Consider the following 12,970-nt stretch of genomic DNA (forward strand, 5'->3'; position numbering starts at 1 on the left):
CCCCCCCCCGTATGTGTATTATATTCTATGTATAGTTTGAGTAAACCATAAATTATTTAATATGGTAAGCCATAATTTATTACCCTCATGGCTGCTGGATTATTAGAAATAGTGCTTCCCTGAGCATTATTATGTGAGCTCCTTTGTAAACTCACATGTGTGTTAGGATTAAGCCTGAGAATTCATAGATTTTTTTTTTTTTTAGGATATTGCTAGAATACATTCTGACACCCTTTGGAGTATCCTTGCCCATGCTACTCCTAGCAGTAGAAGCAACTCTTCCCATGCTGTCCGTGTTTCATGCAAAAGACAAATTCTGCTCAGTATCTTTTTCATTGGTTTTTAGATAGGGTCTCACTATGTGGTCTTGGCTGGCTAGGAACTCAGTGCTCTGCCTGCCTGTCTCCTGAATGCTGGGTTTGAAGGTGTCCACTTCCATACTTAGCTCGGTATCTTCTTAATAAGAACTTTCCAGATTAGTAGGAAAGTCAGCCCACCTCTTCATATTTCTACCTGTTTATATAAATTGTTTTACATCTTTTATTCTTTTTTTTCCTGATTTGTAGGATGTCTTTTTTCTTTTATGTGTATATCTTTGAGGGAGGGAGGACAGGACAGTAGGGTTTGAGAAAGGCCCCAATACTGCAGACAGTCCTGTGCAGCAGTGCATTTGCCAGTGCTGTCCACTAACTCTATCTGAGCCCTGGGTGGCTATTCTGAATCACATCATTTGCTTAATGTGGTCAATGTAAACATTAAAGATGTCGACCCTACCCTCTTGTTCTATGTTCTTTTGAAATAATTACTGTTTTAGCTCCTTCCTCTTCTAGATTCATTGTTTAAACCATGGTAAAGAATTCTTAGCAAGCTGTAAATAGCAGGTAGGAAAATGCTGTGTCTTGTTTTTTAGCAATCCCCAAAGTGAGACTGGAGACAATCTACATTTGTGGAGTGGATGAAATGAGCACCCAGGATATCTTTTCCTACTTTAAGGAATATCCTCCAGCTCACATTGAGTGGTTGGATGATACCTCCTGTAAGTATACCTACATTTTCTGTTTAGTATACTTTTGTTTATGATTTTTAAAGAGTTCTTCCTATCTTTAGTAGTGAATATTTATTGCCCAAACTGCTTATGCTTAACTTTTGTCCTTAGCTTAGGAGAAAAAAGTTAACCTGATAGCACTTACATAGTCACTGTGTTTCAGGAGGGTTTTCTTGGGGCAAGTATTAGTCTAGCCCAGCCTGGCCTAGCACTGAGAATTCGCTAGCCTTTGCCTGCCACATGCTGGGACTGTAAGTGTGTGCTGCCACATTTGGCTTCAGGCAGTTTCTTGCTTAGAACAATTATTGGTGAAATTGGGTTTGGGAATGTAGCTCTAGATGACATTCATGAGACATTTGCCACCACTGTATACTTTTTTCATGAGCTGGTTTTTGCATTGACTAACAGCCTTTATAGCCAGTGAGGCTGTGGCAGTGAACCTGGTGCCAAATCTGCTCTCAGAATATTTACACTTGAATGTGGGTGATGTTTTATTTTAGGTAATGTGGTTTGGCTGGATGAGATGACGGCCACACGAGCTCTCATCAATATGAGCTCTCTGCCAGCCCAGGATAAGATGAGAAGTAGAGATGTCAGTGAAGACAAGTCGTCTGAGAAAAACAAGAAAGGTAACTGCACACAAAGAGGGCCCTTGCCCATCCTGTGCACTGATCTGTTAAGTGCCTTGAGTAGAGCATTATGAATACGGCCTCACCAGATGTTTCTGAGGTAAATTATGATACTTGGGTTTATAGTCAATAGAAATAGGAAACACTGGGCTTTTTAAACTTTATGAGTTTATGATGGGGTTACATTAAGGTTCCTCTTGTCCCTCACACTCCATTTTAGACAAGCAGGAAGACAGTTCAGATGACGACGAGACTGAAGAAGGAGAAGTTGAAGATGAGAATTCAAGTGATGTAGAGGTTAGTAATAGGGCAAAGATATCTGTAAGGTTTTATTGAAAAAAACTGCTTACTGTCTTTTTAAATGTAAGACATAAAGACTTAGTAAGCTATGTTCTTTGTCTAGCCTTTACCATAGAACCTTCTGAGAGTTCATCAGACTAGTAGCCTTTTTAGTTTGTGTGGATATAACAGTTTATGTTGGAGTCTTAGAATAGTGTTATACTTGTGTAGAAGAGAAAATGGGTTTATTAAGAAACACTTTGAAGTGTTACCTAACCAATAAAATAAGAAAAAACAAGTAGTGTTTGTTAGAAATGTTGGAGAGTGTTCATTTGAAACATTTTGTGTGTGGGGGCTGGGGATGGGGGGTTGCGCATGTTAGGCAAGTGCTGTGCCTCTGATCTGTGTCCTCAGCTGAGTATATTCAGTTCATGTTCAGTTATTTAAATGGTAAGTGTTTATACCAAATTCTGGAAACAAACTATCAAGTTTTTTTTAAAAAGCCCTTGCCTCACTGGAGGCTGCATTCTAGAGGGGAGGACAGATATACAGTTGCATGCTGTTAGGGGACCCCGCAAGCACTGTGAAGACTAAAGGGTGAAGGGATAGAGATTAAGGGCTGCAGGGATGCTACGTGCTGTGCTTCCAGAGAACCTGAGTTCCATTTCCAGGACCCCTGTGGGATGGCTTACGACTGCTTGTGTACTCACTACAGGGTATCCAGCTTTGTCCTGCCCTCTGTAGACAGAATGCATGTGCACATAACTCCACGCAGACACATACCTGTGCACATAATTTTTAAAAGGTGTTCATAATAAAAGAGATAGAAAATAATGGGGACTAATTTTTCGGCAAGATAGTCAGAGAAATCCCGGCTTCAGAGGTCTCCATAAGAACAGGTGCTGTGACACTGATGGGTATAAAAGACAGAAAAAGTATGAAAAAGGATGGAATTTTTATTTTGAAAGTGTTCTTTTTTCTGTCTTTTCTTAAGTTGGACACGTTGTCTCAGGTAGAAGAAGAGTCTCTGTTAAGAAATGATCTTCGTCCAGCTAACAAACTTGCTAAAGGAAATAGACTATTCATGAGATTTGCTACAAAAGGTAAATTTGATATTTGGTATTGATTTTTGGTCAGAATGATGAAATAACTGCGTAAAACTTTCCTGTTGACTAGAAGCTAGCTCAAATAATGCCAAAGTTCCTTTTAAACACATACTTTATGAAAAAGCAGCTTACTGACTAAGAAGGAATATCATGTACATTTGTATTTGTTAGTGTGTATTTATTTCACTGTTACCACGCGTGCTTGTGATGTACTTGGATCCCATTTTATCCTCTTCCTGTTCATATATTACCTTTTTTTCCCTTTTGACCTCCCCTGTCACTTAACTCTGAAATTCCACATACAGAAACAAACAGGGTGCTTTGTGAGCCTTTGTTTTTGTTTTTCAAAGCAGGGTTTCTCTGTGTAGCCCTGGCTGTCCTCAAACTGGTTCTGTAAACCAGGCTGGCCTGGAACTCAAGGATCTACCTGTCTCTGCCTCACAAGTGCTGGGATTAAATGTGGGAGCCACTGTATTTGGCTTGACACTTTGTTTTTATGAAGTAAATTTTATTAAAGTAGAATGTTTGTTGGAGCCATAGGTGCTGGGCACTGGAGCAGGGCGCATTGGCAGTGCTCAGGGTGCCCTCTAACATGCACAACCCACCCCTGAGGTGCTGTTATGGATGAAGATTTAGTTAGGGCTATGCTGATCTGATCCAGGGCTTCATCCCAGAGATATCACCATGTCTGTGGCAAGAGAGTTGGCTTTGAAATGAATGAGATTCCTTCAGCATACACTGAGACTACCACTGTGTCCATCCTGGTCACCCTGGTAGGTAAGAAAGTGATGGCCAGTAGTAAAGGTGTTTTTTCAGTTCCACTGTCACCTCACTTGAATCCACCTGGAATCCCTGGACCAAGGGACTTTTCCACCACGGCCTAGGCCAGCATCTAGCATGTTGGTAGAAGTCTGAGTTTGCAGAAACTCCCCCTGAATCAGAGCTTTGTGTGCAGTAGCTTTGCCTTTGGTGTCTTTGGACTGGTTTCAGGTGAGGTGAAGTTGAGCAACCTAAGCACCTCAGTGTAGTAGCAAGTGAATACCAAGGATCCCCTTCCTCCACTGTGAGAGCCCACTATCTACCATGTCTCCTGTCTGATGACGTTCTCATGTCTTGTCATGGAGGATGCTCACCTTCATTAGTGCCAGCAAGTGTGCCAAATAACAGATAAATGAGTCTTGCAGTGCTGAGCTTGGCCTGCCTCAGCTTCCTGGGGAACAGGAGCACATGGTAGGAATCCATTGTTGATGGTCATAGCAGTGTTGCCACCCTTGTGTGCCACAGTGACATATGAGAGTAGCTTTGGTGTCCTATTTCTACATAATTTCTGTGCCTCTATATTCCAGCAGAAGGAAAGTACTTGCTGGTATCTTATCTCAGTAGAAGATGCCACTGTATGTCCCAATTTGGGGCAGTGCCATGGGGATACTGGAAGGTCTTTTGGGGGTTGATGGAATGGGCTGTTGCAAATAATGTTTTGGTAACTATGGATGTGCAGGTATTCTACAGTAGCTATAAAAGTAGTATATAGTTTTTATAAAACTGTAAAAGCAGTATATAAATGGATTATATGGTCTTTCTATTGTTATATTGGAAACTTAAGGTCAGCTTGGGCTACATGAAACCCTGCCTCAAAAATACAAACATCTACAATCAGCTAGTCAATATTATCTTCACTCTCACAGAAACCCTAAGTAACTGTTCTATTAACTTTAGATGACAAAAAGGAACTTGGAGCAGCCAGAAGAAGTCAATACTACATGAAATATGGAAATCCAAATTATGGAGGCATGAAAGGAATTCTTAGCAATTCATGGTGAGTCCAAAACCTTAAAATATAATGGTTGTTTGTCTATCTTAATGTTTTTATTAGCACATAATAGGCTCATTGAGACATCAATGCACATGTAGATAATGCCTTTTCATAGATCTTGGCCTCTCCTATCCCCACCCACTCCTTTCCAACTAGCTCCCTTCTACTTTGACGGCTCTCTTGTGTGTGTGAGTGACCCCTTGAGTCTTGCTAGGGTTTTTTACAGGAGTGTGGGTATCTTACCAGTAGTCACTGAAGAAAATCTCTCCCTCCCCCTCAACTACAAATTGCATATAAATCATGGGGCCCTGTGAGTCCCTCCCCGTTCCATACTAGGGGTTGCTGGGCTCAATCTGTGCAGTTCTGTGCAGGCATTCACAGCTGTGAGTTGAGGAGTGCTGCATTCATGCCATACCCAGGAAGTCAGTGTTCACTCACTTCGCCCTTCTCCAGCTCTTATTCCTTCTGGCCCTTCCTCCACAGTGTTTCTTGAGACTGGGGGTGATAGATATAGATGTCCACTTATGGTTAGGCAATCAGGAGTTTTTTATTCTGTGCATTTTGTCAGTTTCAAGTCTCTGTTTTCACTGATGACCACTGCAAAATGTTTTTTGGTTTTTGTTTTGTTTTGTTTTTTGTTTTAGCCTTTTTGAAACAGTGTCTCATGTAACGCAGGCAAATTTCAGGCTCAATATGGCCAAGCATGACTTTGGACTCCTGATCCTCTTGCCTCCACCTCCCAAGTGTTGGGACTACAGACATGTACCACCAAACATGGCTTTAAAATACAATAATTTGAACACTGCTTGAGCTGTTTTTCATCCTTAGTTGATATTCTGTGGCGGAATGTCAGAACCAATGTGGACTGAAGGCCAGTGAGGGACAAGCTATTGATGCTTAGCTGTGCAATGATATGAGAACGCTGCTTCGGCACTAACATTGCCGTTGTGGAGCTGGAATGAAGTGGATTTCAGCATCCTTCCTATTGGTTTCTGATGGTGTGCTTATTTTGGCAATATTGCAGGAAGCGAAGATATCATTCCCGTCGCATTCAGCGGGATGTGATCAAGAAGAGAGCCCTGATTGGGGATGACGTTGGCTTGACGTCGTATAAACACCGACATTCCGGTAGTTGCCTGCTCAGCTCTTGGGTAGACACACACGTTTGGCTCTCAAAATCGTATTTTTATTCTTAACACAGTCTTTTAAGGTTCCAAACTTTACCATCCTCTCTTCTTTGTCCCCACCCTCTGGCAACATAGAGGAAAGTAAGTCAAGTCGTGGTTAATTTTAAATTGCCCATGCAAGAGGTCACATTTTATAAAATTGTTCTAAAAAAAGACCATATGTTACAGAGAGAAAATTAAAATAAAAATTTCTTAGGAACTTGATTTTTCTACAGTTTATGTCAGCAACTACATGTTAACCACCTTATGAAATAGACTGGTTTGTTCTCCCTTTCCCATGGTGTGAACAGGCTGCTGTGCTCAGCGTTTTGCACAGTGGCTCTTGCATATGAATGCTGCCAAGACATGGGACATTATTACTTGAGGCTTTTTTCTTTCTCTTTCTTGTATCTTTATTACAAAGGAACCATTTTCATTATGATTTTTAAAAGATTGATTTTATTTTGATGTGTACAGTCTTTTACTTTATAGAACTAGGTAAGTCAGTATAGTCAGTATACAAACAAAATAATGTGCACAGATGTTGATGTCATTGGGATGAGACAGGAGGAGGTGGAATATATATATACTTTCACTAATGGATGTGTACAAAATTGTATCTTTGAAATCTTCATATTAGTTATACATATAGTTTTTGTTATACTTTTCCAATTTCAGTTACTTTAAGACATTATTAGCGGGGTGTGTGCCACATGCCTTTAATCCTAGCACCCAGGAGGCAGAGGCCAGAAGATCTCTGTGAGTTCTAGGCCAGCCTGGTCTACAGAGGCTACACAGAGAAACTCTGTCTTGAAAAACAAACAAAAAGAGATATTGTTGTAACCTTCTCTTTATACCCCTAATTCAACTATCCTAATACAGTAACTGATTTCATTTTACATGTATCTTATTTGCTTTTCTCACTTAACTACAAGCATTATTTCATGTTCTTTTTTTTTTAATATTTTATTTTTAATTATTTGTGGGTGGTGTGGGGGGTTGGTTTGTGTAGTGCCTGTGGTGGCCAGGAGAGGGTGTCAAGTTCCCTTGGAGCTGGAGTCACAAGCCAGTGACTCTGGTTCTATGCAAGAGGAGTGTGCAGTTTTTAACCACTGAGCCATCTTTCTAGCCTCCTAGCCCATAACTTTAGAGTTAATGTTGGTTTTTATTATTAAGAGTTATCATGTGGCATGAAGTTATACTGAACATTGAACTACGGCATGTTGAATCATATAAAACATCTGGTCATACTGTTTTCATCAACTGATCAGTATGTAACCTTGTTGTACCCAGTTTTCTGTTTAAAGACAGTTGACTTAATATGTACTATTAATTAATTGACATTGAATTCACAGCTGAGGGCACTATAACTCATGCTTGAATAAGGCTTATTTATTTATAGGTATTTTCTTCATGAGGTGCACTACCATCCTTTTGTACCACATAATATTTCACTATATTTAATAGAAATCTTTTTTTTTCTATAACCCTGATATCTTGGAACACACTGTCGTAGACTAGATTGGCCTTGAACTCTCAGAGATCCACCAGCCTCTGCCTTGATGCTGAAATCAAAGGCATAAGCCATCACACCCAGCTTAGAGGAGCCATTTTTAAGCAGTGAAAGTAGCACGTATAAGTACACACCAAAAAGTGTGGAAACACAGCAGATAATAGATTGAAAAGAACCTTGCTAACACTATGAGTAATGAATAAGAAGGTGGTGTTGCTATGGCCTTGGTCAGGAAGAACCCATCTGGCCACTCAGTTGTTGGTCAGTCTGCACGTGTCTTCAGATGTTCTTGACAGTAGCTTGAGTGCTGATTTAGGAGTCACAAATAAGTCTGACAGATTTATAAATATAAAATTCATGAAGAATGACTTTATACTGCTAACTATACTCATGCTTTAGCCAGTCTCCTGGATAAACAAGTAAGAATAAGAGTGGCGTCCAGTTGACACTTGTAGGCGCTTCTCCAGTACTGTCTCAGGGGGCATTTTTTCCTTCTACCAATGTAGAGTAGAAATCATACTTGTTAGTTTAGCCTTAAGTTCAATTCTAACCTTTTGGGTTAAATTTCTTCAGGATTAGTGAATGTTCCTGAGGAACCCATTGAGGAAGAGGAAGAAGAGGAAGAAGAGGAGGAGGAAGAGGACCAGGACATGGATGCCGATGACAGAGTCGTGGTGGAGTACCATGAGGAGCTCCCAACTCTCAAGCAGCCCCGTGAGCGGAGCATGTCTAGGCGATCCAGTGCTAGCAGCTCAGACTCAGATGAGATGGACTATGATCTAGAACTGAAGATGATTTCTACTCCCTCCCCAAAGAAAAGCATGAAAATGACCATGTATGCAGATGAAGTAGAATCTCAATTGAAAAGCATTAGGTAAAATTATTTTCCTCTTTTTAGTTAATGTTTTAACTTTAAATGTACTTATTTATTTGTTTTGTCAATACTGAGGATTGAATCCAGGAGGATGTCTTGTGTGCAAACTAGGTAAACACTCTCCTACTGGACTATATTCTTACTCCATAATTTTCTTTTCTTTTTTGAGGATTTTGAGACAGGACAGCCAATGCTGTCCTGGTACTCACTGTAGACCAGGCTAGCCTCAAACTCACAGAAATCTGCCTGCCTCTGCCTCCCAAGTGCTGGAATTAAAGTTGTACACCACCATACCTGGCTTTGATTTTCTATTTTTTTTTTATTTTAATTTTATATGTATGAGTGTTTTGCCTGCATGAATGTCTGTATACCATATTCATGCTGTACCCTCAAAGGCCATAAAAGGCCATCAGATCCCCTGGAACTGTAGTTACAGATTATTGTGAGCTGTCATGTGGGTGCTGAATTCAAGCCCTAGTCCTGTGGAATAGCAGCCGCTGCTTTTAACATGCTTGACTTTTTTTTTTTAAGATTTATTTATTTATTTTATATATCTGAATACACTGTCACTGTCTTCAGACACACCAGAAAAGGGCATTAGATCTCATTACAGATAGTTATGAGCCACCATGTGGTTTCTGGGAATTGAACTCAGGACCTCTGGAAGAGCAGTTGATGTTCTTAACCACTGAGGCATCTCTATAGCCCATGCTTAACTCTTAAAAGCCATGTTTTCAGGCCGGGCGGTGGTGGCACATGCCTTTAATCCCAGCACTTGGGAGGCAGAGACAGGCGGATTTCTGAGTTCGAGGCCAGCCTATTCTACAGAGTGAGTTCCAGGACAGCCAGGGCTATACAGAGAAACCCTGTCTCGAAAAAAACAAAAAAAAAAAACAAAAACAAAAAGTCATGTTTTCAACCCCTGTAATTTGATTTTTAAATGGTAATTACAAATGTAATTCTTCATGTTGCAATCCTTTTTATACTAATTTTCATTCTTCTACCATGAGTATTGAACACAAGTGGTCAGGCTTGGAAGTATGTATCCTTACGTGCAGAGCCACCTTGCTAGCTTTGTTTTTTGTGTGTTTGTTTGTTTGTTTAAGATTAGATTTCACTGCAGAACCTAGGTTGTCTTTGAATTTGCATACTTCCTTCCCCGGAATCCTTACTGCTGGGATTACAGGTGTACTCCACCACACCTAATGCCTTTTGATAGTTACTGACATTTCTATTAATATTGCCCTAGCTAAATAGATCCCTCCAAGTCTGCCTTGCCATAGAAAATAATCCATGTACTTAAAAATCCATATGTGTTGCTAGAGTTCCTTCCTAGTCCTTTGCCACATTACTGCTTGTGACTCATACCCTCACCAGGCCTAGGTGCTACTGTTCTTAATGTTTGTGGACCTCTCAAATAGAGAACATCATTACTTTAATGAGAAGATTCAATAAGTATAGATTTTATTTAAATCTTTTGAAAATTTGAGGCAGGGTCTCACTAAACCAAGTATGCTGTATTTAAACGTGCTGAGTAACATACCCAGCATGTGAAGTTGTAAGCATCCTACAGCCTGCCTTAGTCTCCCAGGTAGCTGAGGCTGCAGACCTGCATGGCTTTGTTCACATCTTTGTGCTTAGTTTTTTATAGAACTAATAGAGAACTCTAGCAGAGGAATGCTCTCTCCCATGAGGAGGGTGTCATCTGTACTGTGTGAGCAGAGGGTTTCAGCCTCTTTGCAGGTGTCTGCTTAATGTTTATTAATGCTTGGAGAGGAAGCATCAGTTACGTGTTCTGTGATAAAGTTCACAGGCATCATATGGAAGCCACCCTGTGAAAGGCAGCAGTCTATTGCCGTTACTATCTTTTCAGAGCATGTTGATCCTGGTGAGCTATTACAGTGGTATTTGTAGGTCAATGGCAGTCATCTTAAATTGAGTTTTTCTGAGGTAAGAGAGAAGTTGAAGTTGGTTACTTGTGCTCTCTGTTTTTTTTTTTTTTCTTTCCTTTAAAGGAACCCCATGAGGGCAGATAGTATATCCACAAGCAATATAAAAAACCGAATTGGTAACAAATTGCCTCCTGAGAAATTTGCAGATGTCCGTCACCTCTTAGATGAGAAGCGTCAGCACTCCTGCCCACGGCCAGCAGTCAGCAGTACTAAGCCAGGTACTGTTCTTCCCTCCTCTGTGCTCCTGACTCCCTTCTTGTAAGCCCCTCCAGTGGCCTGGCTCCATCCCAGACTACTGTAACATTTCCAGCCCTTCAGTATGCAGGTGACCAAGATCAGGCCACAAAATCCCACCAGTCCCAGGCCACCTTGGAAAGCACTCCACCATCACCAAGAAACCCTATCTATATAAAGCCTGCCTCCTGCTCAGTTCTTTGCTCTCAAACAGAGGTAGCCACCCTCCTGTTACTTCCCAATTAATGTCTTGTGAGAGGTTTGTTGTGCAATGTGCTTTGTGGTATTCATTGGCTCCTAACTTCCAGGATACTTTCCCCCTCAGAGTTCTAATCCTTATATTTCTGAGCACCCAAGAGCAGATGGGCCCAGGGTAGGTTCTTCTGAACTCACTTAATTGTTCCTGTTGTGTCTAAATCTTTAGTTAGGCATTGAAGTTTATGAGAAAGTAAATAAAATCAGATTTCGCAACAAAACTAGCTATCAGTATTTTTGTTTGAAGTAATAAATAATTTAAATACTAAATAATAATAAATAAATAATATTACTTCCCTGGGATATTTTATACCCCAGGCCAATAAAGTTTGGTGGTTAGAGACATGGTTGAGTGTGAACTTGATTGTGTATGTAAGTAAACCCTAATAAAGCAGTATAAACATGTGCTTATGGCTAGGGCTGGCATGTGCAAGACTTTGGGGAGGCTGCAAAAGCTACCGCAGATCTGCTGAGAAGATTGGAGACAGTTTTTGGAGAAAGCAGCTTTAGAGCTTAGTCTTGGGAGGACTAGGACACAGTGGGCAAACTATATTTGGAGGGAGGAAATATTATGATTCTTATTTTAAAAGATGATTTTGAAGGCTTAGAATATAGTAGGCATAGAAAAGAAAGTAACAAGGGCTAAACTTTTTAGGCACAGTGAAGTCAGAAGGGGTGAGAATGGAACCCTGGGAAGGAGGAGGATGGAAGAGAAGCCATTGAAGAGGCTCAGCCTGAGCTCTTGTGAGGAGTTACCTGAGGTCAAGAGTAGGCTCAAGGCTGATGAACACGTGGCTGCTATTGCTGCTGCTTCTTAGGAGAGGCCTCAGGCCCAGCGGCTTTGTGACAGACTTGGAGGAGAGCACACTTAGCTTAGGACACAGCTCCTTTATCCTTGGCCTGTAGCCAGTCTCAGTATACTTATTGGCTAATGTAGTAAGTTTATTGAGAACTACTTCTATTTTCAAGGATTGTGGCTTGCAGTGTTGTTAGCTGAAAAATGTGGTATGTTACTTAGTTTTGCTTGGTTCTGGCAAAAAAAGAAAAAAAAGGAAAAAAGAAGACTTTGCTTCAGGCACTTAGCTGGTAGCCTCTGCATCCACGATTTAAGTTTTCTTAAGAGAAGCAAGAGCAGCTGTGAGCAGAACCGGCTCTTAGAAGCCTTCCTGCTGGTACTGTGCCATTCCTGTGGGAGATCCGGGAGCAGGTGCAGAGAGCTGTGCTGATTAGTGTGCTTGGTTGGGGCCTCTGCCTCTTGAGGGCTGGGAGTAAAGACATGTGCCACTACCGTGTGGTGGCTGACCAGATTTCAGATTTTTTTTTTAATCAGCTTAGAGTTGTTTTGGAAGAGGGAACCTTAACTGAGAAAATGCCCCTGCCAGATTAGTTTCTTGATTGCTGACTGTTGTGGGAAGGCCCAGCACACTATGGGCAGTACCACCCCTGAACTGTTGGTCCTGGGTGCAGTAAGGAAGCAGGCTGAGCAAACCTCGAGGAGCAAGCCAGTAAGCAGCACTCCTCCATGGCCTCTGCATCTGCTCCTGCCTGCAGGTTCCTGCTCTATGAGTTTCTGCCTTCATTCCTTTTGATGGAGTTATACAGAGAGTGAGTGAAATAAATCTTTCCTCCCCAAGTTGCTTTTGATCATGGTATTTTGTCATAGCAATAGAAACCATGGCTAAGACGAAAGCCTAGGTCATTGGTACTGAAATGCTTGGTAACAGGTATACCTTTTCTCTTTTGGCAGATATTCGCCAGCGGTTAGGAAAAAGACCGTATTCTCCAGAGAAGGCTTTCAGTAGTAACCAGGTGGTTCGGAGAGAGTCCTCTTCGGATGTACATAGTAGGCTAGGTGTTCCCAGGCAAGATGTTAAAGGCCTCTACTCTGATGCTCGGGAGAGGAAATCAGGTGAGTAACACCTCACAATGATGGAAGGGAAGGAGTGGAGACCAGTGGTTATAGCCTAAGAAGTAGGTCTGTGTTTGTTCCCTCTTCAGTTAGCATGACTTCTGCATCGGCACCATGCCTACAGGAAAGCTCAGAAAGGAGAAGAAGCTTCTCACCTTGCTTCTTTTTGGTTTCACATTATTTAGTTTCACATTA

The 12,970-nt window shown here is 41.2% G+C and overlaps 1 protein-coding gene across 1 annotated transcript in view; it reads left to right on the forward strand.

The window, feature by feature from the left end:
- Ncbp3 (nuclear cap binding subunit 3) overlaps window positions 1–12,970 on the forward strand; it is a 29,166-nt gene that overhangs the window by 14,156 nt on the left and 2,040 nt on the right. Inside the window, exons 4-12 of the mRNA XM_031351086.1 lie at window positions 911–1,036; window positions 1,546–1,674; window positions 1,895–1,971; window positions 2,948–3,056; window positions 4,776–4,875; window positions 5,897–6,000; window positions 8,125–8,425; window positions 10,441–10,595; window positions 12,614–12,775. Coding sequence (XP_031206946.1) covers window positions 911–1,036; window positions 1,546–1,674; window positions 1,895–1,971; window positions 2,948–3,056; window positions 4,776–4,875; window positions 5,897–6,000; window positions 8,125–8,425; window positions 10,441–10,595; window positions 12,614–12,775 — 1,263 coding nt within the window. The remainder of the gene's footprint in view (window positions 1–910; window positions 1,037–1,545; window positions 1,675–1,894; window positions 1,972–2,947; window positions 3,057–4,775; window positions 4,876–5,896; window positions 6,001–8,124; window positions 8,426–10,440; window positions 10,596–12,613; window positions 12,776–12,970) is intronic.

The sequence above is a fragment of the Mastomys coucha genome, unplaced genomic scaffold, assembly GCF_008632895.1.
Source record: "Mastomys coucha isolate ucsf_1 unplaced genomic scaffold, UCSF_Mcou_1 pScaffold5, whole genome shotgun sequence".
NCBI classification, from domain to species: Eukaryota; Metazoa; Chordata; class Mammalia; order Rodentia; family Muridae; genus Mastomys; species Mastomys coucha.